Genomic DNA, 25,706 nt, shown 5'->3' on the forward strand with positions numbered 1-25,706 from the left:
AGCTTTAATCCGCGAATTGAGGTGCTGGATCCATATAACTATAGAATGGAGATTATTTGATAAAAGTGAGAAAAATAATCCTCTGCCTAACCGTCTAGTTATACTTTCTGTCCATATTGGATCTTGTGGGCGTTTCTTTGGAAAATTAAGATAACTTATTGACAGGCTCTATTGGATGTTGGGTTCCATCCAGTTGCAAGGTAAGGATGCAACATTATAAGATGCTTTCATTGAGTTTGCTCTACGGCATTGTTTCTCCCTCGTTGGATTAAACATGTGAGGTAAGGTTCATACAGACTATTCCATCTTGTTCATTGCATTATTCAGCTGGGTCCAGAATTTCGGTTCCGCCATCAAAGTTCATAGGTGGAAGCCACATCCTCTTGTTCCATCCCCTCTTTCCCAACTTTACAATGGTGGGGGATCGGTTATCCTTAAAGACTAGCTGAAATGTACATCTCTTTTCCCCTTTTTCCTGGCATCATTGAACTTGGTGGTCCACCCCTTCTCATGAAAGGCCTTATGATTTCGTATCAAGTGACCTTGATGAGCTTGCCTTTTTCTTTTTGCATGGATTAAGAACATATGGAGAGAGTGACATAATGTATAATGATCATTATCATTTTATAAGATAAATAAAGGTGTTCCAGATTTCTTGTTGCTCAATAGTTTGGAAGATATATCTGCAGAGCATGAAGCATCATACTGCAGCATGATTTACAATCCGACACTTTAGCTCGCTATAATGGTGTTGGTAGTGACCTGTGTGCTAAGATGGAGATTTATTCTTTTCTTTGTACCATGTGAAGATGAGGCTTCATGACTCCCACTAAAGAAGGAAAGTGGCTGGTGGAAGCAGAAGAAAGGAAAAAGAAAAAGAAAGCAAGCAAGAAAATGATAGAAGTCGGGCAACAAGTCATATGCATTATTATTGTTAAAGCAGGTAAACCCACCCTATATTATGGCAATTGATGTAGGCAGTACCGCAAAAAGTAAAGATGCCACTTACACGCCCTCCTTTTTCTATTTTAAAGCTGTGCAGTTTCCGGCTTTTAAAGTGCCAAACCAGCCAGGATCCAGCACTGCTCGCCAACTTGCAGGAGAAGTGCAAGGGCCAATATAAAGCTTGAACCAATTAACAACCCCCCACACTAGGCTTCTCATCGAATGTGTTTCTCTCACATTATGCCATATTTCACGTACACAGGGTTTGAAGTTTGAAGGACCAATGGAGAAACATGTGCTTATAGGGTTACTGACATTTATTGTTCCGAAAGGAGTAGATCGCATAACTAATCACACTATTTGTTTTAGTTGGATCCTAATTTTTATCCCAGATTTTGCTGGGAAAAGAGTGATATAAAATGTAAATATCATTTTAAAATTATTGTAATTGTCATTTTTTTTTTCTCAACAAAAAAGGGAGGCAGGGCGACCAGCGTAGAAACCTTCCTTGGACATGACCATATGAGCTCCTTCCCATTGCGGAATGTCCAGTTTGAGTCATAGCTACTGACCAAAGGGTGAGCCCGTCACCGTAGCACCCCCAAAATACCAAAATTTGGAAATCCTGATTTAGTTTTCCTGAGGATTTAGTGCTACAATCAAAGTTGGTTTTGAGTGTCCTGAAAAACTCATCTGACCACATACATGGCTTCTCCAACTTTTTGTTTTTTTGAACTTTTTTATATCAGCAATCAATTATGCTGTTTTTAGCATTGTCGGGATTCTGTTTATTCCAAACGAAATGAGGAGTATCCTATTTCTATTGTGGGAAGGATTTTGCTAATGATTGAACAATTAAATTGTTATTACTAAGTAACGAATATGGTAGAATATAAATACTATGATTAAATTCACCTCTTCTTATTATCTTTGATCTTTTGGATACATAGTGATCATGTGACTTAGTATTAAGTTGGATCTCAGACTTCATAGTTTATCCACCAAGCATTACGGCTACAACTATGGACTCTAAAACGATTGCTTATTCCTAGACTTTAGCTGATTAGAAACGTGGAGATCAATTTTTTAGATCAGAAAGCGTTGATAAAGGAATCTGAGTAGAACAATCAACTTCCATATCAAGTTTGGATGGAAAGATAAAGCACTTTATGGTAGGATCAGTGAGTACTTGAATAAAATAGGTCAAGCACAAGCATGTGCATGGTATCTGAAGATAAACCATCACTTTAACCACGCGTGTAGTTATCCAAAGACTACTAAAGTGATCAAGAAATTATAAGGGCCATTTTTATGCTCGGTTAAAACTCTTTCAAACAGAGAAGAAAGTCTGGTTCAGCAAATCTTTCCTGATCAGCTTTAGTATAATTACCCCCAACATCGTCATGCAGAGTAAAAGCTGCCATCAAGTGGTTCAGCTTGCCACCTCTATCATCACTCCAACCTGTAAGTGAAAAAACAACATCCTCTCTCTCTCTCTCTCTCTCTCCCTCTCTCTCTCTCTCTCCTGAGATATAGTTTCTTTACATTATTATTATTTTTTGTGTGAGGTTCTCTCAGATATGCCCATCATCATCTGTGTTCCTAACTGCACTTTCACTGTATAAGAGGAATCTCAGCTTGTAATTTAATTTTTTTGCCATCCAGCAAAAACTCAAAAAGCATGTTTCATCAAGTTCGCAAGTATGCCTCGCTATCTTCTGAAATGAATCCGGTTTTGACCATGTAACTATGTTATTCTCCAACTTTTCCTTGAAGGGCCTGTTTCTTTACCTGTAGCTGCTTCGTGTAAGCAATGATGGCTATCTCCTTTCTTGTATAATCTAGTTGATATAATTAATTCCCAACTGCCTAACTTGGCATCAACACTTGCTTAGCATCCTTTATTTTCACAAACTCGTGCTGCTGTTGTTCTTCGTACTTAATCCTTCATTTCCTTTGCCGGAGTATTAATTGGTTTTGTTGCTGGTAGCTAGTTCAACTGCTTTCACTAATACTAGAAGGGTACCCTTCTGTTATCTCTTTATGTAAGATTTAGTGCAGATCTTTAATTCTCCATGTGGCTCTCTTGATTTTTCTTTGGTTTAACTCTCGCCCATCCGGCTTATTAGTTGTATACATTTTTCCTGTCAATCAATCTTACGTCTAGTTATGTTTGTTCTAACTTTATTCTGATCCAGCTCTTTTGCATAGAACTCGGGAAAGTCTTTTCATAATGCCATCTGAGTGATTTCATCTTTTCGTTCCTTCTAGTTCTGCTCTGCTCAATTGACTTTTGGTTAAGCTCACATAGCAGTTAGTGGTCTTTATTATCGCATTCCACCATTCTCTAGTTTCTGGTCTTCCCAATGCCTCCAACATATTTTCCTCTTCGGTGGGAGAGCACCGGAGATCAATGGTGGTATGCTTCTCCCATTGATTGGGCAGCTGCTAATGGCCACTATGACTTGGTCCGGGAGCTGCTTCGTATCGATAGCAATCACCTGATCAAGCTGTCCTCTTTACGACGTATTCGAAGACTTGAAACAGTCTGGGATGGTGAAGAGAAGTTCGATGATGTTGCCAAGTGCCGTTCTCAGGTTGCAAGAAAGCTTTTTGTCGAGTGTGAATCCAAGAGAGGGAAAAACTCTCTCATCCTAGCTGGCTATGGCGGATGGCTTGTGTACACTGCTGCCTCCGCAGGAGACTTGGGTTTTGTTCAAGAACTTCTTGAAAGGAATCCTCTGCTTGTTTTTGGGGAAGGAGAATATGGTGTTACTGATATGTTTTATGCAGCAGCCAGGAGTAAGAGTTCCGAGGTTTTCAGGCTCCTTTTTGATTTTGCAGTCTCCCCCAGGTTTTTAACCGGGAAAGGTGGAGAACTGACGGAGCACGTTGGGGAGATCCCTTCTGTTTACAAGTGGGAGATGATAAACAGGGCTGTTCATGCTGCTGCTAGGGGAGGAAATTTGAAGATTCTCAAGGACCTTCTTGCTGATTGCTCCGATATTTTTTCTTACAGAGATGTTCAGGGCTCAACTATCCTACATGCTGCGGCTGGCAAAGGGCAGGTTGAGGTAGGCTCTAACTAGCTGATTTAAAGTTTGAACCGATGTTTTGAACAGCTAGCTTTTAGCCATCAATCTAATCATCGATTTGTTTTGCTCTATAAGGGATTGAGTCACCTTAAACTACTGACTGAATTTTCAAAAACTACTTAAAGATGTGCAATCATGGAAGTGAAGCTTGAGTAACAGCATATGAAATGCTTGAAAGATTTAGATAAGAATTGCAAACATATATATATGTATATATATATTTCTTATGAACATTAGTTTCCAGAATCCTGATGGATGACACTTATATTTGAATTTACAATACAATGGACACTGAATGGCAGCAAATTTTTTCTTTTCTTAAATTCTGTCTGCCTGCCTGCCTGCCTGCCTGCCTGCCTGCATCTCTCACAAAAATCATGCTATCTTGTTTTGTGCAGGTAGTTAACTATCTGATAGCATCCTTTGATATTATAAACTCCACTGATCATCAGGGCAATACAGCATTGCATGTGGCTGCTTACAGGGGCCAATTAGCAGCTGTGGAAGCTCTGATTTCTGCATCTCCTTCGTCCATCTCTCTGAAAAACAGTTCTGGAGAAACTTTTCTCCACAGGGCCGTGTCCGGTTTCCAGACATCCGCTTTTCGAAGGCTAGACCGACAAATTGAGCTCATGAAGAATCTGGTATGCGGGAAGCTTTTCACCATGGAGGATGTCATCAATGCCCAAAACAATGATGAAAGGACTGCTCTTCACATGGCCATCATAGGGAACGTTCACTCTGACCTTGTGAAACTTCTGATGACTGCTCGATCAATCAATGTGAATGTCCGTGATGTAGATGGGTTGACCCCACTTGATTACCTCAGGCAACGGCCGCGTTCCGCGTCGTCGGATATACTAATTAGACAGCTAATTTCAGCTGGGGCAATATTTGGCAGTCAGGATTATACTGCAAGAAGAGCCATTGCTTCCCGCATAAAGATGCAAGGCATTGGTGGCAGTCCTGGAACTTTGTTTAGAATCTCCGACGCAGAAATATTCTTGCATACCGGCATTGAGAACGCATTAGATGCAAATGCTGAGCAGGGTAGTGTAGCCATGAGTTCATCACCACTGGAACAAAGTCCAGATACCACAACCAACGAGAACAATAGCTCACAACCCAGCAAGAAACCAGGTTCTGTGAATACCGCAGCACAAAGATTGAAATCTGTGCTTTTATGGCCCAGGGTGAGAGACAAGAAACCTGAGAGATTCAAAAAACAGAGTGATGCAGGTTCAGTGAAACAACACAAGAAATGCAACAGTTCGGACGATACTCCTACTCCACTTCGACTGAGATTTTCGAAGCCTTCATCACTTCCTAACAACAAACGGACACTTGCTGTCAGGAGTAACCAATCAAGTCCAACTGCTAAGAAAAGATTTGCATCAGGGCTCGTGCATGGTGTCATGCAGGCCATGCCACGTATTTCAGTGCCACGCCGCTCCCGTTCCAGCTCATTTTCAAAATCATCACTTTCTTCACCTAATTCATTGGATAAACAGAAAGGCATTTTATTTGAAGAAGATGTGGCAGGACCATCTTGCTCAAATCAACCATTTCATGATCATGGAGCCCCAGAATTGATTAAACGAGGCTCCAATCATAGGAGATCCAGGAGCCAGTATTTCTGTTTCGGTACATCAGGCGAATCCGTGAAAGACCCAGTAAGCAGGCAGCAGCAAGGCCAGAGTTTCAAGTGTCCCGTTGTTTCAGTGGTTTGATTAATGATAAGAGGCCTCAAACAGAAAATGCACTAACTTAGAATAAGAATCAGATCAGTCCAGTCCTCTACTGGTTCCTGAAGTTCAGAACTTTGTAGCATTTCCTGCATTTTTTTCTTTGTAGCACGTTTGCACCATGAATGTGTACTAATTCTGCAATCATTCTTCAATACTGTCTGCTTGATCATGTTTCATGCTGTATTGAGAGCTGATTAGCAGAATAAAAAAATGTATAATTACTATGTATTAAGCATGTATGTTTTTATCTGTTCTCCTTCGTTCCTTTTGCTCCGGTAAAAGATATATGGAGCAGCATGTACTATGTGCTTTACAGGACGTAATGTAATGACTTCTGATGCTGTAGATAGGATAAAAGATCATGTGTTTCGGCTTAAGAGTAGAATGATAGGAAAACAAGTTTAAAAAATGTTTTTATTGAATGATTGTAATAGAATTTTTTACATTAATGTGTTTTGTAACGAGAACATTTATTTAAAAAGAAATCCGTGGCTTGAGGTAGTACATCAAATAATAAAATTACTTTTATCGTAAAGAAGATCCAACAGATCACATGAAATCAAGTCACTTTATGAATTTACTTTTGTATAATCTCTTTATATATGTAATAATTCTCGAACCAAAGTTAACTTTGATCACCCAAGTCCTCTTCAAATCTAAAATACCATTATCTAAAAGTAGAACATTTTTACTTCACAAATATGTTTTCAAAATTCAATACGGGCCTCGAAAACAAGTTGTGCTTTGTTTTTAAAGACAAGTGGGCCAAGTGAGCCCAGCTCTTTCACCCACCCGTATTGGAAGATATTATTTGAGCCGAAGATGATAAAAAGTTAAAAACGGAGCTGTGTGTGAACTTTGTGGAATCGGACCTGTTCGAGAAGTAATCGTATTATTTATTAATTAAAATTACTTCACTATTATTTATAAATTATTTATTATTATTTATAAATTATTATTTTTATTACTATTTACAGAATATTTAAAATTACTTCTAACATCTAAACGTAGCCATAATATATTATTAGTAGAACTTCAATTCCACGTTCGCATGACAACGACAAATTCTTACAAAAGTGTAGGCCACTTGTACTCTCATGTGCAAACTTTCCACGAAGCTTCCATGGAAATTCGTGCACTTGCTTACATTTTGTTGAAAATGATAGAGATATTTCCTTGACATGTCACAAGCAATAGCATTATAAATCATGATTTTTTTTTTTTTTTTGAAAAAAATAAAAATAAAAACATGGACTCGGAGGTATCAACATTGACTTCCTTTAGTCTTTTTGGAGCCAAAATGCCTTATTTTCTCCTATTTATCTTCATTTTTATAATGTTGCTGATTACATATTCATAGTGTCATGGTGACTATATATATAGCTTGCGTGGAGCCCCCAATAAGAGCAAAGAATTTCAGCAGCTGATGTCATTAGATTTCCACCCTTTGAAAGTTGAGACCCAAAAAAGAAACAGAAACAAAGACTAATCTACAAGCATATATGAAATTCTTCCACGTTAACATCGTCAGGGTAGATCCAACCACAAGCTTCCGAAGAGGCCAGCCAGCTCTATATATAAATATATATATATATATATATATATATATATATATATTCATTCAAATATGTTGACTTTTCTGTACGTAGTTAGAAGAACAAGTGTCACATATTTCGAAACTTTCGGATAACACTAACTACAATAATTGTACTAACCATGTGCAAGAGGTAACAGCAACGTCTTGTTTATTTTTAAAAAATATTTAATTTTATCTTATTTTATTATTATAATTTTCTTAAATTTTAACATAAAATAAAATAAATAATTCAATTTTTTCAAATCTTAAAATAAAAATAATATTAAAAAATATATTTTAACAATATTTTATTTAACTTTTTAACTTTAATCTTATCTCATCTCATCTCATCTCTGAAAACAAACTATCCTTAATTAGTCATTGATATTAACCTTCGAAAGGAAAGTACTTCTCGTTTTCTCGGATGCTGTTGAATAAAATACCATGAACGGTTTCGATTATTTAAGCAATGGTATGTATAAGTTTTAAATAAATAAGTTATATATAAGATATTGTTTGGATATAAAAAAATCTATCTCATCTCATAATTATAACTTTTTTAAATTCTCATATAAAATATAATAAATAATTCAATTTTTTAAAATTTTAAAATAATAATAATATTAAAAAATAATATTCTAATAATATTTTATTCATCTCACTATTTAAACGAGCCAAGTCTTTTATGAAAAAGTGAATCTCATTAATAAAAAATAATTTTTTTATACTTTTTTATAGACTTGCTACATACACAAACAGATTATACAAAATTAAATTTATAAATTAATGTGATTTAATATGATTTGTTAGATCTATTTTATAATAAAATTAACTTTATAATTTAACGTCTAATCATATCAAATCACATTAATTTATAGATTTATTTTTATGTAATCGTTTTGTATATAAAGTATTTTCCTTTCTCTATTTACCTCTCTGCATGTCTTTTAAATGAGAGAGGGTACCGACTTAATTTGTGGCTTGCAATCAACGAATTCAATAATGTGAATCTGATTTAGGAAGCCGCAATGCATGCCGGCAGCAAAAGTAGCAGTGGGAGCTAGCTAGCCGTAAAACAAGTGGCGAGGAGGAGGGAGGACAAACAAGCTAGCACTATAAAATGGTCAATTAATTTGTGCAAAACACGACATGATATTATCTCTATAAAGTGGTCGACAAAATTGAGGAACGTGGGAGGGTACCACAGGTCAACAAGTCCACAACGGCATTTTGTGTTGACTACAAATTAAGTCATTTCTCAGACTCAGACAATGATGGTTTTGGTTTGCTAAGATAAAAAGATCGAGTCCCGCACTCAATTCATTTGCGTGGGAAATTAAATCAAAATGGCTGCAAGCAATTGGTTTTTGGACACAAGTCACGTGAAATTAGGCTTCGTTTATTTTCAAAAAATATCTCATTTCATCTTATTTAATTATTATAATTTTTCTAACTTTCAATACAAATAAAATAAATAATTTAATTTTTTCAAATCTCAAAATAAAAATAATATTAAAAAATATATTCTAATAATATTTTATTCAACTTTTTAACTTTAACATTAACTCATCTCATCTGTAAAAACAAACGAACCATATTTACAACTATTTTAAAACCTTATGTCACCCGTTAACCATCTTAAAAAAAAAAAAAAAAAAAAAAAACTAATTGGCCCAACTCTCCACTTGAGTATTTGGATATTCTATTTCCTCGTCAAATTTTATAAAAAAGAAAAAAACTATAGAAAATATCAATTAATTTATATATGCTGGACTCTCGTTGTCACAAGTAAATTTAAATACTTTGGCGTAAACACATTGAATATCGGCCGCCTAATACTACAAACAAAACCTGATTCTTCACGTAAATTAAACTCCAAGGAGTCTTTATATCTCCAGCGAGCTTAGGGATCAACGAATAAAAGTCAACGTTCTCATCGATAGTCAACTTTGTACAGCTATAGGAATGCATAGATCAACAAAAAGATAGGTTGATTTCAGTGCAAACCAAATAAACTATGTCTGATTTGGATATAAAAATTATGTTAATTTATCTCATTTAATTATTATAATTTTTTAAAATTATTATATAAAATATAATAAATAATTTAATTTTTTTTAAATTTTAAAATAATAATAATATAAAAAAATAATATTTTATTCAATTTTTAATTTTTTATCACAACTCATCTCTCAAGCTTTACTGTACAAACATTACAAACATTTCCTAATTATTATAAGTAAAAATTGAAGTGGAAGCCTTTTGAACGACCTCCTTTTCGCCTTTTGTGGGCTTTCTTTGACCTTTTACAATTCAAAAGTTTCAGATGACGTACGGACATGATTAATTTGGTACTGATCCGTATACCCTTTGGACACGAAGAATGCACACAAACGGTCGAAAATTCAAAATGATAATGTGAACACTTGGATACGTTGAATCAAAGGCAGGCTGACTGTCTAAGGTGTGCATTGACTTTTTGCCCTTTCGTGGAATTTGTGAGACACGTAGGATTGTTGCAGCATTTATTCAAAAAACTGGATCACGCTAGAGGCTTTTGTTCGAGAAATTTCACAAATAACTGCAGTACTTAATACTGTACTCATCATCGTCATGTGTCAAATACAAACTGCGCGAAGTAGGAATTGGTTGAAAATTATAAGCAAAACCAAGTAAATTTCAATTTCTTCTCCTATTGCGTGCGTTTTAAAGATGAGTATTGATCGCTCTCGAATCTAGTCAATGTTTATATCGAATCTCCAGAGGCATTGGAATGAATGAAGTGATTCATTATCTAACTAACGATTGCATGGGCAAACACTCCAAAATCAACAAAATTGAGAAGAAAATAAAAGCCTTATAAGAACCATTTTTTCCGCTTGGATTTTAATCACATGGGCTAATATTTTAAAAATCTCTACGTATCAATTATTGATATGTTGAAAATCATGAAATTTTAATTTTTAAATTTTAATTTAAAAAAATTAACAAAATAAATATTGTAAATAAAATTATAAATAAAAATATAATTACACGAAATAATGGAAGTGAAATAAACACGTCATGCACCTATTGCAGAATCCAATGGCTACTATGCCGCCCCAAAAAAGTTTTTTTTTTTTCTCTTTTTCTCTTTACATTTTTCTAACATATTTAAATACATTTAAAAAATAAAATAAAATATATCAATATATTTTAAATTATTTTTTTAATCATTAAGTAAAATAATATAAATAAATTAACCAACAATCAAATAGAAATATTAAAAAGAACGAGCATAATAGTATATTCCAAATCCAATATTTATTGCTCGTACAGATCAATTTTTCAGATAACGTGAATACGGCACAAGTATTCGATGGCGTATCCATTAGTTTATGAATTGGTCTATCCAATTTGATTAAATAATTGGAGATAAATTTTACTCAAAATAAACATTATCATTTCTTCCGAGCATTTCTAAATACCAAGGCATTCTAGAAAAAGATAGTTGGCAATATAAACATTTATCACACCTCACACCTATAATTTTTTCATAAAATTTAAGAATATTTTTCATAGGATATAAATATATATTTTATAGGGTGCAGAGATGTGGGGTATATAATATAATGGTTGATGAGAATAATTTTTTTTTTAAAATACGACCAAGCTTGATTTATCGTTTGATACAGAAGCCATCTTATCTTATCTCATATCATCATTATAATTTTTTTAATTTTTCATACAAAATATAATAAACAATTTAATTTTTTTAAAATTTCAAAACAATAATAATATTAAAAAATAATATTCTAATAATATTTTATTCAACTCGTGTAAAATAATCTCATCTCATCTCTTTTCACTATCTAAATGAACCCTTAATAAAATAATAAAATCAACGAACCACGTAAATGCTGAGTTGTCAATAATCGTAGTCATTTAACTTGAAATTAAACAATTGAGATTTATAAACCAAACGTGATGAAGCGTCATAGAAGGTTGAAACTTTATAGGATCAGATCGGATTTACGGTTATAATTTTCAACAGAAAAAGTAGTAGGAAATTAGATACGATAAAGATGTGTAAAGATCATATTAATGTAATATTTAAGAAGTCTAGAAAGTCAGCAACCTCGCGCGTGCACGTTTGAATAAATTAAATTGACCACATATACCATTTTATTATATGATCCTTATCGGTTAATTAATTATTTAAATTGGTTGTGGGCAGTGAAAACTTATAAGAAAAGCTTTAGTCTCTATAAAAGTAAAACTATAAATTAACGTGGGTTAATATCTTATATTAAATTATAAAATTATTTTTATTATAAAATATATTTATATATTATATTAAATCATGTCAATTTATAAATTTATTTTTATAAATTATTTTTATACTTGTAACACTTTTCTTATTTCTATCATTGATAAATGAAAGCCAAATTCAGAAAATCAATTATAGGTAATTCCATTATTTATAAGTTGTTGTGCAGATACACTACTTATTACGGAATTATACAATTATAAAATGTTTAAATACATTTTTTTTTTTTTATATTAACGGTTATGACAAACTTTTACAACATTATATGCAATTGTCGGATTTGAATTCTGACAAAGTGGAGTCGATGCTCTCCCTACCCTACTTAATAAAAAAAAGTGAATCCTACACAAATAATAATAATAAATCAAAATTAAAAAAAAAAATCAAAATTTTCAGGTCAAACTCATTGTTTGACAAAACGCGTGCGCGGCTTACAGCTAAAACTTTGTATTCGTAGGTAGCATTACTCTATCAATGGCAAGCGGTATAAGTTCCGCACGGCCGCTCTAAAAAGTAGGATTATTGCAGTCCGAGCGAGGGGGTAGGCTGAGGGTGTGGTTTCTTGGAAATTTCTGCATATCTGAACTCATACAATTCAAAAAGCAAAAGATTCTATCAAACTGAAAGTCTCTGCTTCACTGTCTGTCCACCATTAGAATACGTTGCTGTTTCGTAGAGGAAGACTTCGCTGAGTCAAACAAAAACGCACGTCACCTTCAAGAAACTCTTGGCCTTCCTTCCCAGATCCCACTCTCTATCTCTCCGGCCCAAACTCTTATAAATACACAGATCCATTTCGGTATTTTTGTAAGCTGGAACGTCTTGCATTTATATTCACGCTTTCTTCCGCCATTTCTACCTGTCGGGTTTCTGCAATTATCTGCAGCGAACACGTACAGCCATGGGAACTCAAGCTCCCAATAATCAGAACTCATACGACAGCGCTGACGTTAGTCTCTCTCTCTCTCTCTCTCTCTCTCTCTCTCACACACACACACACACACACACAATGGAAGTTCTGAAATTCCCAAAATCGCTGGAGTTCTTCAGTATTGAGCTCTTCCTTATTTTATCTTCTTTTAAAAGTTAATGTCTCAACGTTTTCATACCTTATTACATGCTTCCCATAGAACACAAACTCCAACAATTAGATGATCCCTCTTAAATAAAAATGGTAAGATATTATAAGCCATTCACAAGCATATTGTAGCAAACAATTCCGAGTCATGTACATATTGTTTTTCTTTGTTCTTGCCTTGCAAATATATAGATATTTTCGGAGCTAATTACCCATTAAATGATAGATAATGATGTCCCCGTGGGATTTACTTCTTGATTTCTCTTTTCTTTCTGTTTAGGAAAATGGATATGGGTCGACGTACATGTTCATCACATATATTTTATTTATCACTACTTTTTTGAATCTCCAAAATTATATCGAGATCAATCTTCTCCCTTCAATTGGCCAGGGAAATGATAATTTTTCCCCTTTGAAGGGATAACGAAATAGATTGATTCTAGGCTTTTGTTGTTCTCTGTCCCCCCCCCCCCCCCCCCCCCCCCTCCTCTATAGTCTTGAGCTGAAATGTTTACCAGAAGGGTCAGAAACAATACACTTGGTCAAAGCAGGACCCCGCAATTCATTTGGCTGAAAGCACTGATCTCCTGGACTCAAAACTTTCCACTCACGGCTTATTGTCTAGTTTTGATTTTTCATAGACACCCCTAATAAAACGGAACTTCTTCCATGTAACATGCATGCATCTTAATTCGGCACGCACATCATCATGCTGACAGTTTTCATTCAATTGGTATTTAAATATACATACATACATACATACATATATATATATATTGTTTCTCATCCTTATTTTGGCCTGGCCTTCAAAGTTCAAACAATTTGACCGAGATTGTAATTAAGGACTTTTTAAATAAGAAAAATTATTCTCATCAGTCACTATTCACTATCTCACACTTCACACCTATGAAAAAAAAAACAAAAACTATAAGTATGGAGTGTGGGAGTGAATAATGGCTGAGCATTCCTCTTTAAATAATGGGCCTTGTGTGCTGGCAATAGGATGCCTATGTCAATTATTTCTTTAATGTTATGCTTGACAGCAATATACGCTTGAAAATGAAGTCATACTGCATATACCAAATGAGCTAGAGAACACGGATAAGATTTTAGCAATTATCCATGTGCTTCTTTCTTCTGCAGTTTGCATGTCAAAGCAAATTTTTTTTTTTTTTTTTTTTGAGCAAGATACCTGCGATTGGAAAGTATGGGAATAGTTGCACCACCTAATATTCCTAGGAAAGTTACTAGGTAATTGTGTGGATGGAAAAGTTATTGGAGGCTGTTGATCACTATCTTTTAGGAGCTGGGCCTTACTTGGTTGGCTGAGGATGTCGGTTCATGCCTAAGCAGCCAATGGAAAATTTCAACGTCATGGGTCAATAATGCGTGTCGAATAAGCTTGAGCACTTTTCACGATAATAGGACTCTTTGGAAGCAAATTATGGAGCTATATACCATCTGACAATTATAATGGCCTTTTTGTTTGTTTCTCCCCATAGATTTGGCGGATCCCCACCATCAACATTGGCTAAAATCAGATACCAAAATCATGTAGAACTTGTATGGTAATTTACACTTATAGACCCCTCTAGGATCCTAAAAAAAAATTAAAAAAAAAAAAAACCCTCTACGATTTAGCACTTAGAAAGATCATAATTTTCTGCATAACCAATGAAAGGCAAGCATTACCTTTTGAATGGTCTTGCCTTGTTTGTTTCTCCAGTCTTTCTGGTTCAACTTTGCTGACCAGCATGAGCATTAGTGTGCTAATAGCTTGACTATTTTTTTGTTTTTTATGAAATGGTATTTACATTGTCGTTCATACTGATGAGGAATGGTACAATTATTGACTACAGATTGATGAAAAACTAGCGAATCAGAAAGCTATTGATGAATGGCTTCCGATTACTTCTTCGAGGAATGCAAAATGGTGGTATTCAGCTTTCCACAATGTCACTGCCATGGTTGGAGCTGGTGTCCTTGGTCTCCCTTACGCCATGTCAGAGCTTGGATGGTAAGTTTGCGTTAAAGTTTCCATAAGACAGATTTAGAGTTACTTCATCAATTGCATCCAAGGAGATCACCTTCAGAGATCTCTGGTTCGTTTTGTACCTTCACCATGTATAGAATTTACATTTATGGTAATTGCTATATTGAGCTTTATTTTTTCTCAATTTCAGGGGTCCTGGTGTAGTTATTCTAGTTGTATCATGGGTCATTACTTTATACACACTATGGCAAATGGTTGAGATGCATGAGATGGTACCTGGGAGACGGTTTGATAGATACCATGAGCTTGGTCAGTATGCTTTTGGTGAAAAACTTGGTCTCTATATCGTGGTGCCCCAACAACTTATCGTTGAGGTTGGTGTGGACATAGTCTATATGGTCACCGGTGGGACATCGCTGAAGAAGTTCCATGATACCGTCTGTCCAGATTGTAAAAACATCAAATTAACATACTTCATTATGATCTTTGCCTCTGTTCACTTTGTGCTCGCCCATCTCCCCAACTTGAACGCCATTTCTGGTGTGTCTTTGGCTGCAGCGGTCATGTCCTTGAGGTATAATGTCTCTTGCATTCCATTTCTCTAATCCATGCGCCAGCTTTTGTTGCAAGCAATAAAAGAATTTATTATGAAGCCAACAACTCTGGGGAAAAAAAAAAACAAGAAGATAAGAAAAGTAAAACAGAAGTGGGATAGTTACAATAATATGTCATTGTTATGTTATGTGGCAGTTACTCTACCATTGCTTGGGGCGCTTCTGTTGACAAAGGCGTTCAGCCAAATGTGGACTACGGTTATAAAGCCAAGTCTACAACCGGAACAGTCTTCAACTTCTTTAATGCCTTGGGTGCTGTGGCTTTTGCATATGCTGGGCACAATGTGGTGCTTGAGATCCAAGCAACAATCCCATCTACACCGGAAAAGCCTTCCAAAGGGCCCATGTGGAGAGGAGTCATAGTTGCCTATATAGTTGTCGCTTTGTGCTACTTCCCTGTTGCTCTGATTGGTTATTGGGTGTTCGGTAATGAAGTAGAAGATAATATTCTCATGTCCTTGGAGAAGCCTAGGTGGCTTATTGCAATGGCTAACATGTTTGTTGTCATCCATGTTATTGGAAGCTATCAGGTGATGTTCAAACTTCAAACTCTGGTGTACATATCCTCAGATTAATTGATATTTTGCTTTACTGAATGAATTTTGCTTCCTTTCTGTTAATGCAGATTTATGCAATGCCAGTGTTTGACATGATAGAAACTGTACTGGTAAAGAAATTGCATTTCAAGCCAAGTTGGATTCTTCGTTTCATTTCACGCAATGTATATGTGGGTAAGGAAACTCCCCCCTTCCCCTCCCTCCCCTCCCCTCCATTTGCTTGTGCCAAACAAGGTTGCAGGATGACAACCACTGGTTGGTTTTGAACTTAAGGTGATAAGAACATTTTCTTTGCAGCATTGACTATGTTCATCGGCATTACCTTCCCTTTCTTCGATGGGCTTCTTGGATTTTTTGGAGGATTTGCTTTTGCCCCAACTACGTACTTTGTAAGCCGCACTCTGCTTTGATATTTATGCCATTCCTCGTTTGAGCATAACGTTATTTGTAAATATTATTTTAATAATTGTCATCCTTTAAATGGGACTTAAAATTATGGTTTTATTTTCAATTCCTCAGCTCCCCTGCATCATGTGGCTTGTCATCTACAAACCAAAGAAGTTCAGCTTATCTTGGTGGACTAATTGGGTAAGTGCTAATTTGATTTGTGTTCTATTGTTCTCCCTGTCATTTCATTTGCTTAGATATTCAAGATTAGCTGATTTTATTTGGGTTAAATTCATTTCAGGTCTGCATCGTACTTGGCGTTCTTTTGATGATTGTATCGCCTATTGGAGGATTGAGAACTATCATTATTAAAGCCAAGGACTATCAATTTTACTCTTAAGTCATCCTCCCTAGACAAACATGGGGTCCCTTCAAACGCAATCTTACAGATATAATAAGGAAAGCAAAAGATGCTGCCGATGATCACGACAATAGAGTGCAGACTATGTTACAACTGAGTTTCGCAATCATTGTGACACAAATAGGTTGTCTTTGGAATATGGAGTATTGATACACTACTTTTCTCTGTGGGAAAGGGAATTCTGGCCGCAGAACCGTCTCAAAGGGGATTTATGCAGGCCATCACTGTTTTTCTTTGCCATTTTGCTTTGTTTAAATTTATGAATAAGGCTTCTCGTTGTCTCTGTTTATGCTTTTCTGAACTGGGTATAGGCGTTTCGTGCTTACCAAATGCAATCATGTATGAGAAAATGGATTTGAGGATTTTCAGTATAGCTTATGGGCCCCCATCCTTCGTGCTGTCTGAGGCTTATGTAATTTGTTTGCAGAAAATATTGACACTTTGTAGTGCGTGGTGTTTCCTTCATTTGCAATACATATTGATTGTCTTAGCCTTGTATTTAAAATATGCAAAACAATTTTGTTGGGTAGATCATAGATGGTGTCACAGAATATCTAATCCGTTGTGTAACGATAATAGAGGAAGAAAGTTTTGAACTTTATCCAAAGATTTGTGAGGGAACTGTAAGGACCACTTAATTAGCAACCGAAAGATATTAATATCAAAGAAATGTAAAGAGAATTTTATTGAACTAAAGAAACATAACTTCATATATAGCCAAATAAGTTCCACAGGCACAGGCTAAATACATTTCAAACTTTTACTAGTTTGAGCAAAAATAACCATGTTTGCCATTGCGGTCGCCATGCTAGCAGCTACTCCACAATTGCGTGGACACCTTCCATCCATAATGGTGTTCTGTGCCAGACGTGGAACACCCAAATATGGCTGCAAATCATCGAGCAAGGCAAGGACAGTGTATGTCTTCTTCACTGCCTTGGGCGACGTAGCATTGCTCCTACTGCTATACATATATCTATCTAATTTTCTTGTCCAGTTTTCCCCTTCTTTCTCTGTAAAACTCGGCCCAAAGATTCGAAACCCACAATATACTAACAGAAATAGCAGTAAGAATTACAGCAATCCAAGAAATCCACACCCATTTTGGAATCACACTCTTCGCTGCCCCACTCGCATAAAAAGCAAACATTTTGTACACAAAATACGGTCCCACGAGACCCCTGACAATCGAATACACCGTGTAAAAGGGGCAGACAGGAGACCGTACAGTTTCGCGGCGAATACGACGTCGTTCTTCCGAGCATTCGCGAGCGTCCAAGTGTTCTGGCACGCGCTGGTGACCTCGGCGAGGATGAGGAGCACGAGTATGGCGTAGGCGCCATGAGAGACCAGGTACCGACACGTGAGGAAGACGAAGAGCGTCGCCAAGTGGTGGGCTATGAAGATGAGGTCTCTGGGGTTGAAGACGATGAAATGGAGAAGGTCCATTAAGAAGTACGCGATGCTGTAGTCGAGGACTAAGTTCTGGCGTTCGGTGTTCGGAGACGCAAAATCGGGATACGAGTCGGCGAGTATGGAATAGGTAGCCAAGAGAACAGCGGGTGTGCCGTGGGCAAGGGAGATTAAGCAGCTGGAGGCTTCAGGTCGGATCTTGGGGCTCCAGTACCGGAAAACGATGAAGTAGGCAACGAGGTAGACGGTGAGGAACATGGAAAAGAATAGAGGGAGAAGAGGGAGGGGGCAAGCTTGAGTTTCCATTGAAATCCTTTGGGATTGAATTGTCAAATTGAAATGAAAGGAAAGGGAAGGGGAATTGATAATAAATGAAGAGGGCGAGTGGGGATTGGTTTGGCGAAGAAAATTGAATATCAAAATTTGAATGGAAAAACAGATTTTTGAAATTTATGGCATCATCGTACTTATCGAGAATGGTTCAACAACCAGAACCTCCATAATTCAACTACCTGGTCTACTCTTATCCTATAATTCTCGAGTACTGCAAATCGGGACCCAAAAAATGTCTCGAGTAGTATAATTTTTTTTTTTTTTTATCATCATAAATATTTTTAAAAAAAATAAAAAATTTACAATATCATTAATAAATATTTTTTTAATCATTCGGTAAAAAAAAATCCCAAGACATTTTTTGGGTCCCGAACTCGGGACTAAAGCATTTCTCAATTCTCTTCTATGGTGAGAAACATACTTGTTTTGCATATAAAATAAAAAAAAATAAAAAATGTATGTCCAGCTCGATCTTGACCGGACATTCTTTGCCATTTGTACTCCAAAGTTAGTTGGCCAATAATATTATGGAGGGTATCAAGATTCATTTTGCATCAAAATGTTCATACAAATCGACTAATTTCTCCCATACCAGATATTGGATCCTGTCCTACTTTTACTACTGTTCAAAGTTCTTTTCAATCAGTCTGTTCTGTTCGGTTCAGGATTTTTTTTTTTTTTTTTTTTTTTTTTCGGTTCCGTTTAAACAATGTACAGGCTGAAAAACACGCGATCCTAAATAATGGGTTCAACAGATTCACTACGACGTAAGCTACGAACTTCATTTCTATTCTTTGCCCAATTCATTAGCGAACACAAAATACTATATAACTTGGTCAATTTCTCCCTCCTCGACATCATTTACAGGATTACTCGGTGGCTCAGCTTCCTCTTCTTCATCCACTTTCATGAACAAACCGAGTTGTTCCAAGGGGTTTGAGCCCCCAAACTTGAAACCACCCAAGCCATCCTGTGAGTGATCTGGGCTTGTCTCGTCTGCGGAACTTGGTAATTGCTCAGCAGGGGCAGTCCGAAGCATTTCCAAGTCTTCAAGAAACCGAGAATTATCGTTGATTTCAACAGTTTTTTCCATCTGCAAGAGCCAGAATAAGTGATTGAAACCATGGAGACATGTAGCCACATACATGGTAACATAAGTTGCTCTTTTACCTGAAGCAATGCTTGTCGTGCTGCTTCTCTCTCCAGCTCCCTCTTCCGTCTAGCCTCGGCAGCAGTTTCAGCTTCTGCTTGTCTTCGAGCTTCTTCAGCAGCCTTGGCTTCTCTTTGTAACCGGGCCTTTTCTGGGTCCATGATGAAAAAAACTGTTTTGTTAACACCTGCATTGTTCAACCTTGTCTCCAAACAAAACAGAAATATTTCCTTCTCATCGGTAAAACAGAAATATCAGAAGAGAACATCAAAAGTATTAACTCACAACCTTTCCACCGCTCCAATTCCAGCTCCTCTCTTTCTCGACGCAATTTCTCAGGATCCCTCTTCTCATGCTGATCTCAACCAGATAGATTGAATCCAGTCAAATCCAAATTATTTAACACACAAAACAGAAATACATAAATACAATAAATTTTTTAGTAACTGAAATCCATGACCAACCTGTGTCAGTGTCTTTTCTCGAGCTTTCAAGATTGTATCAGCAAATCGGTTCTTCAAAAGAGCAGCCCGGTAAAGCTTCTCAGGGGAGACCTGCCTTTCAGTTGGAGCACTGTCCCCTACAATTTTTAAGGATGATCAGTTGGAAACTATTCCAAAATTAACAGGACAGATTCCTTCAGAATCTTATGCTCACCATCTTGATGGCAATCTGAGTCAACAGAACTTGGCTTTTGCTGGGAATTCTGTTCAACTTGATCCAATCCACTGACAGATTCTGCATGTAACCATGCATTAGCAGACAGATAAATATAACACAAAGTTCACTAAAAAGAACCAGTGATTAATTGGCTGAATTGGCATGTGAAGTGCGTTAAGACCGTGTCTAAGGCACACTTAATGTATGAGCCCTTTTTTTACTTAGAAATTTATTTACTCTACTAGAAGGCGTATCAGAGAAGTGATCATAAGTGTCAGACACAGCCAAGGAAACCCTGCGAAATGTCCATGTTTCATAGGTTTGCCAAAGTAATTGATAGTTCTTTCCAAACTAGCGATCCAATTTATAATTAGATACAAAGTGTATGCCTTCATATATCACAATTCTATGTCTACAGGAAAGCATTGTTTTATAAGTAACTTCTTTTAAGACAAAATTGCAGGTATGGCTGAAATTGCAATTTACTACAACATTCAACAATGGCTGTTCTAAATTCTCGGAGAAAGCTACAAATAACAGTTATCCCAGGTTTATTTTTACCAATGATGTCCAAGGAAATTGAAGCTGTGTCGAACAACCTTAACTCTTCCAACACCTTTTTCATGTGATGGGTTCCAAGAATCATATCTTTCCTTTATACAATACTCAAGCAAGATAAAAAGGATTGTAAAAAGTACACTCACGATTTCCTTCAAGAGCATCAACAGCATTAGTCTGTTCATCTAATTGGACTCCAGAATTCACAGTTTCTGGTCCCTGAGAAATAAGATATAGTTGAATGCAGGTTGAATATCAATCCAATCCATACAACACAAACCCATAATAATGAAGCAAAGATGGCAAGAAAAGCACAAGAGTTAGTCAACCATCCCTATGAGAGGTATTACCAAATCAATTGATTGTTCTATTATAGGTTAATCATTTATTAGGGAAGTGTAAAAAGAAAAAGAGGCTCGCAAAAAAATTAATTTATTATCAATAAAAACTAGACTGGACCACCAATACCTTTGGCATATTGGCTGGAATTGAAGCTTTATCACCATCAGATTCACTTTCAGAACTCCCAGAGTCCGAATCTGCAGACAGTAGTACGTATGTTCTTCTATAAGCATAAAGGATTTAGGGCTCGTTTGTTTTCAGAGATGAGATGAGATTAAAGTTAAAAAGTTGAATAAAATATTGTTAGAATATATTTTTTAGTATTATTTTTGTTTTGGGATTTGAAAAAGTTGAATTATTTATTTTATTTTGTATGGGGATTTGGAAAAGTTGTAATGATGAGATGGGATGAGATGAGATGAGATGAGATGTTTTCATGATACCCAGTGAAATATAGACGACAGGATGACAAACTCAACCTACCACTGGAGCTGCCTGAACAGATAAATTTGCCGCTTCTATGTGCAGTATCCTTATCAATCTCCACTGGAGGGTAGCTTGAGATGGGAGGCTCATTTCCACCAATGTCAACATCCTCTTCAGCTGGGTCATTCCCTACAAATGTACAACATAGGAAAAAATAAGCAACACAAAGTCCTAATGGAAATTAGGGAAATAAGTAACATAAATTCCTAATGGCAATTCGTGAATTTGGCTTTTACATATGCAACAAATGAAGAAGAATGTAACCTTTGCATGGTTGCATGGATGAATTGCTCGGCGCCGATTCATTAAGCAGCTGAAAAAGAGAATACAGGAACACGTATTTATAAAAATTAAAACTAGACATACAAAACTATCATTTCGATACTTTGGGATTGGAGGAAAGCTGTGATAATACCTCTATTTCACAAGGTTCAGATCTTAGATGTTTCCTTTGTTTCTCCTGCAGGTAGTCATCCAAAAGTTTTCGTAAAGTGAACAAGGTATCATCACTGAGATCATCTATATCAATCTCAATTTCATCTTCTCCACATTCCCTTCCATTAGAACTACGCTCCCTTAAGTAATCAATGATATGAGCAGGCACTTCTCCAAGCAAAGACTCCAATTCCCTGCCTAAATTGTGCTTCTCCTCATCTGTCATTGTACGCTTCACAGGCTTTGGCATAACTTCAAGATGCAGTGAAGTAATTTTCCTCTTTTTTGAGGGAGGCATCACTTTTTTAGCAATTACCATGTCTTCACAAGGGCCAGATTTTTCCGTTAACAGTTGTGCATCAGTCTTGGATAGTTTCTTTTCAATAGCTTTCCATCTCAGTTCAAAATACTTAGCAAGAGTATCAGCCATTAAGTGGACATCATTTCCAGGTGGATTATAGGTCATCGCATTGTTGAAAGTGAGCTTCACATCAGCACGAAAATCCAACGGGCTCAAGTACACTCCTGAAGCTAACTTGGTCTTTATTGTCCCCAAATCCATAGGATGCTTAATAACAGTAAGATAATCTGGAATATTCAACTTCGCTACATCAACGGGTGTGTTGAAAACCCATGCATACTGATGGGACATCAATCGTTTCAACAGTGCCTCACACTGTTTCATCAAAATTACATTTGCAGTACTTGGTGTGGATTCAAACCTTCCAGAAGTACCACGATTCCATCCCCGATGCTTGGAACTAGTAGGATTCAATTTCTTTCCTGGACCATGGCCTGGAGGGTTCAATTTCTTTCCAGGTACAGAAGTCATTGCTGATGACTTTCTGAAATTTTCTACTCGTGGCCCAGTTTGTCCGTTACTGCAGCTAAGAATATCACTAGAAGATGACAAAGTTACAGCATTAGCTTTTTGCAATTCAAATTTCTTCTGAAGTACCCGAATCTGTTCAAGTTCCAACTTCAACCTACGTATTAACTCCTTTCTTTCAGACGGCAACGTGTGTGACAAGGGAAGAACTTGCATGGGGACGCCAAATGCATCACAATTATTGGAGTTTAAATTAATACACTTCCTCGTTGGGACACTTGAATCCTCTGAAGCAGTAATTTCTGTGTCAATTCGCCCTGAGCTACCAGAACCCTCCAATTCCCCCGCACCATCAAAGGCATTACCATAATTCCCACCAGGGTATCTAGCGTTCTTCCTCACCATCATATCCTATAATTTAACCAAACACTATTTTTTGTTCCCTCTATCCACCATGCTCCAGAGCAGCGATTGCCACCCAACAGTTCGGTCTACAACTCTGCATATTCGAATCATGGAGCTAAAATTACTATTCAGATCCTCCCATTAACCTAAATCTATATTTCCCTCCAAGCCAAACAAACAATAAGGCAATTTGTAATTGCTGAGGAATGTAAGGAAAAAAAAAAAAAAAAAAAGGAGAGACATCAATTTATTTAAAACTTGAACCCCGCCAAAAGAAAGAAAACATAAATCCACTCAGCTGAACTTCCTACCGGTCGGATTTTTTTTAAGAGCATTATTATAATATTTTCCACTTTGTAAGGAACAAAGGATAAACAATGAGGTAAGGTACATCACCACTTCTTTGATTTCATAAATCATAATCGTTTCAAGCCAAATGAAATAATGAAAATACAAGCTGAGTTAATAGGAGATTTCAAAACTTCATTAGGAGAGTTCAAGACATCAGTAATAGTTACTCGCTTTCAAGTTGCGAAACTCATACTTTTACACCGAAGCTTTCTACAATAACAAAATTGAACAAAGCCCCACCCCTGAGCACCAATAGCTTTTCAGAACTTAAAACAAACCAAAGAAAACACATTAAAACTTTCAGACTGACCCAAATCCCTAAGGACAATTACCAAAATCGTCGTCGTCGCCTCTCCTTGCAGTCCAATAACCCAATTACCGACCTCCGAAACGAGCTCCGTATCAAGATATGTTGATGATTCGAAACCCTACATCAAAGAAGCGGCCGAAGAAGAAGAGGCGGACGGGTGTCGGACGGAGAGAGAGTACGAGCGTAGGACTCCGCTCTCTAGTCTCTGACCTTAAGCCCACGGCCCTCTCTCCTTACGAAGCCCTTGGAACAACGACCACCGTCAGATTGGAGCCTGATGGGGGTCCTACGGATACGACTGAAATGAAGTATTTAGCTGTCATATTTAGAGCCATGCACAGTGCACTGATACAAGTCCTCCCCAATACAACTAAAAGTGTAAAAGCTTGCATTTTTCTCGTGCATCTATCAAGGTTTTTCAAACGTGATTGTTTTTTAAGATGAGATAAAATAATTTAAAAGATTAAAATTAAAATTAAAAATTAAATAAAATAAAATATTTTATAATATTATTTTTATTTAAAAATTTAGAAAAATTAAATTATTTATTTTATTTTATATGAAAATTTACAAAAATTATAATGATGAGATGAATTGAAAAGTTGTAAATAACTTGTAATGATTAAATATGATGTGATGTAATGAGATGAGATGAGTTGAAAGAATTTATAAAAACAAGCAAGACATTTTACCAATACTGTTTAAATAAGTGAATTTTATGGTTTGAAATTTGAATGCTTAATTATGGAGTACTTAGAGTGTGTTTGGATGTTGAAGTGAGTTGAGTTGAGATGATAAAATATTATTGAAATATTATTTTTTAATATTATTATTATTTTGGGATTTAAAAAAGTTGAATTGTTTATTATATTTTATATTGGAATTTGAAAATGTTGTAATGATGAATTGAAATGAGTTGAGAGTAATTCAAGATCCAAACAAAGCCTAATGTGTTATTGTAAAAAGGGCATTGCCACTAGACACCCAAAATACCGAAATTTGATCCAAATATTTATTTTTAGAAATGCATTAGACACAAAGTGATCTCTCCAAATTAAATCTACAAATTGGTATAATTTGATGTAGTATGTTAAATTGTAAAGATACTTTTATTGTAAATCAGATCTAATGTATCATATGAAGTTGTCACTTTGTATGTTTATTTTTGTAAAATTTTTTTGTGCATGTGGCACTCATTTCTTTTTATTTATCTTTTCAATTTTTCAATTTTTTAAAAAGATAAATCATTTATAAAAATCATTTTTATTTAAACAGAAATTAATAATAAATAAGAAAATAAACAACTCAGTCAAATCTCTATATTTTTTAGTGTTCAAGTATCATTTTCCAAACATAGGTGTAGATATGTTGTTGGAAAATAGATCCATTTTCTTTGTCAAACCTCCATAAGATGACATGCGAGAATCAAACATAGGTGTAGATATGTTGTTCGAAAATCAAACATAGGTTTTGAAATCTGATAAAGGCTAACTGGGCCAGAGCCCATGGAAACCTGATCCAGGCTCACTGGGGTCGTAGCCCATGGTCCAGCTTGCCCCATGAATGATGCGGATGGATATCTCGATCGATGTTGTGGGTAATTGGGTTCTTTTTTTTTTTTTTTTTTCTTTTTTGGATAAAAAATAGGTTCATATATATATATATATATATATATATATATATATATAAAGTAGTGCTACAGAGCAGCTAC

At 36.0% G+C, this 25,706-nt stretch overlaps 4 protein-coding genes across 5 annotated transcripts; 2 read left to right on the plus strand and 2 right to left on the minus strand.

Annotated features, from left to right (window-relative positions):
• The first annotated feature begins 2,165 nt into the window (after nucleotides 1-2,165).
• LOC121251164 (inversin-like) lies at nucleotides 2,166-6,009 on the plus strand. 2 transcript variants are annotated; one of them, XM_041150517.1, is made up of 3 exons: nucleotides 2,166-2,409; nucleotides 2,611-4,019; nucleotides 4,439-6,009. In XM_041150517.1, the coding sequence occupies exons 2-3, from the start codon at nucleotides 3,312-3,314 to the stop codon at nucleotides 5,768-5,770; spliced, it is 2,040 nt and encodes a 679-aa protein (XP_041006451.1). In that variant the 5' UTR covers nucleotides 2,166-2,409; nucleotides 2,611-3,311; the 3' UTR covers nucleotides 5,771-6,009. The 2 variants fall into 2 exon arrangements, with proteins under 2 accessions (XP_041006451.1, XP_041006452.1); XM_041150518.1 differs by having other exon boundaries at nucleotides 3,144-4,019.
• A 6,131-nt stretch (nucleotides 6,010-12,140) lies between these two features.
• On the plus strand, nucleotides 12,141-17,188 carry LOC121250086 (lysine histidine transporter 1-like). Its single transcript, XM_041149019.1, has 8 exons — nucleotides 12,141-12,622; nucleotides 14,611-14,768; nucleotides 14,935-15,318; nucleotides 15,495-15,888; nucleotides 15,984-16,089; nucleotides 16,213-16,304; nucleotides 16,435-16,503; nucleotides 16,604-17,188. The coding sequence occupies exons 1-8, from the start codon at nucleotides 12,575-12,577 to the stop codon at nucleotides 16,700-16,702; spliced, it is 1,350 nt and encodes a 449-aa protein (XP_041004953.1). The 5' UTR covers nucleotides 12,141-12,574; the 3' UTR covers nucleotides 16,703-17,188.
• A 196-nt stretch (nucleotides 17,189-17,384) lies between these two features.
• LOC121250087 (TLC domain-containing protein At5g14285-like) lies at nucleotides 17,385-18,664 on the minus strand. The gene is given in 2 exon segments (XM_041149021.1): nucleotides 17,385-17,935; nucleotides 17,938-18,664. Coding segments are annotated over 2 exon segments (741 nt in total). The 5' UTR covers nucleotides 18,443-18,664; the 3' UTR covers nucleotides 17,385-17,699.
• A 561-nt stretch (nucleotides 18,665-19,225) lies between these two features.
• On the minus strand, nucleotides 19,226-24,281 carry LOC121250009 (transcription factor GTE8-like). Its single transcript, XM_041148911.1, has 11 exons — nucleotides 24,018-24,281; nucleotides 22,081-23,428; nucleotides 21,930-21,978; nucleotides 21,663-21,794; nucleotides 21,306-21,376; nucleotides 20,984-21,056; nucleotides 20,277-20,357; nucleotides 20,084-20,199; nucleotides 19,908-19,974; nucleotides 19,640-19,770; nucleotides 19,226-19,562 (listed from the first exon to the last, which is right to left on the minus strand). The coding sequence occupies exons 2-11, from the start codon at nucleotides 23,335-23,337 to the stop codon at nucleotides 19,293-19,295; spliced, it is 2,247 nt and encodes a 748-aa protein (XP_041004845.1). The 5' UTR covers nucleotides 23,338-23,428; nucleotides 24,018-24,281; the 3' UTR covers nucleotides 19,226-19,292.
• Between the last annotated feature and the right edge of the window lie 1,425 nt (nucleotides 24,282-25,706).

This window comes from Juglans microcarpa x Juglans regia, chromosome 2D (assembly GCF_004785595.1).
Source record: "Juglans microcarpa x Juglans regia isolate MS1-56 chromosome 2D, Jm3101_v1.0, whole genome shotgun sequence".
Lineage (NCBI taxonomy): Eukaryota > Viridiplantae > Streptophyta > Magnoliopsida > Fagales > Juglandaceae > Juglans > Juglans microcarpa x Juglans regia.

What these genes read in the sequence shown, in the direction of transcription:
- LOC121251164 (XM_041150517.1), top strand. Translation starts at nt 3,312, where the DNA reads ATGCCTCCAACATATTTTCCTCTTCGGTGGGAGAGCACCGGAGATCAA. An exon ending in CTGGCAAAGGGCAGGTTGAG is followed by an intron (nt 4,020 to 4,438) that starts GTAGGCTCTAAC and finishes TGTTTTGTGCAG; the next exon opens with GTAGTTAACTATCTGATAGC.
- LOC121250086 (XM_041149019.1), top strand. Translation starts at nt 12,575, where the DNA reads ATGGGAACTCAAGCTCCCAATAATCAGAACTCATACGACAGCGCTGAC. An exon ending in GCCATGTCAGAGCTTGGATG is followed by an intron (nt 14,769 to 14,934) that starts GTAAGTTTGCGT and finishes TCTCAATTTCAG; the next exon opens with GGGTCCTGGTGTAGTTATTC. An exon ending in TTCACGCAATGTATATGTGG is followed by an intron (nt 16,090 to 16,212) that starts GTAAGGAAACTC and finishes TTTTCTTTGCAG; the next exon opens with CATTGACTATGTTCATCGGC.
- LOC121250009 (XM_041148911.1), bottom strand. Translation starts at nt 23,337, where the DNA reads ATGATGGTGAGGAAGAACGCTAGATACCCTGGTGGGAATTATGGTAAT. An exon ending in GGAATTGGAGCGGTGGAAAG is followed by an intron (nt 19,771 to 19,907) that starts GTTGTGAGTTAA and finishes TCATGGACCCAG; the next exon opens with AAAAGGCCCGGTTACAAAGA. An exon ending in CACGACAAGCATTGCTTCAG is followed by an intron (nt 19,563 to 19,639) that starts GTAAAAGAGCAA and finishes TGGCTCTTGCAG; the next exon opens with ATGGAAAAAACTGTTGAAAT.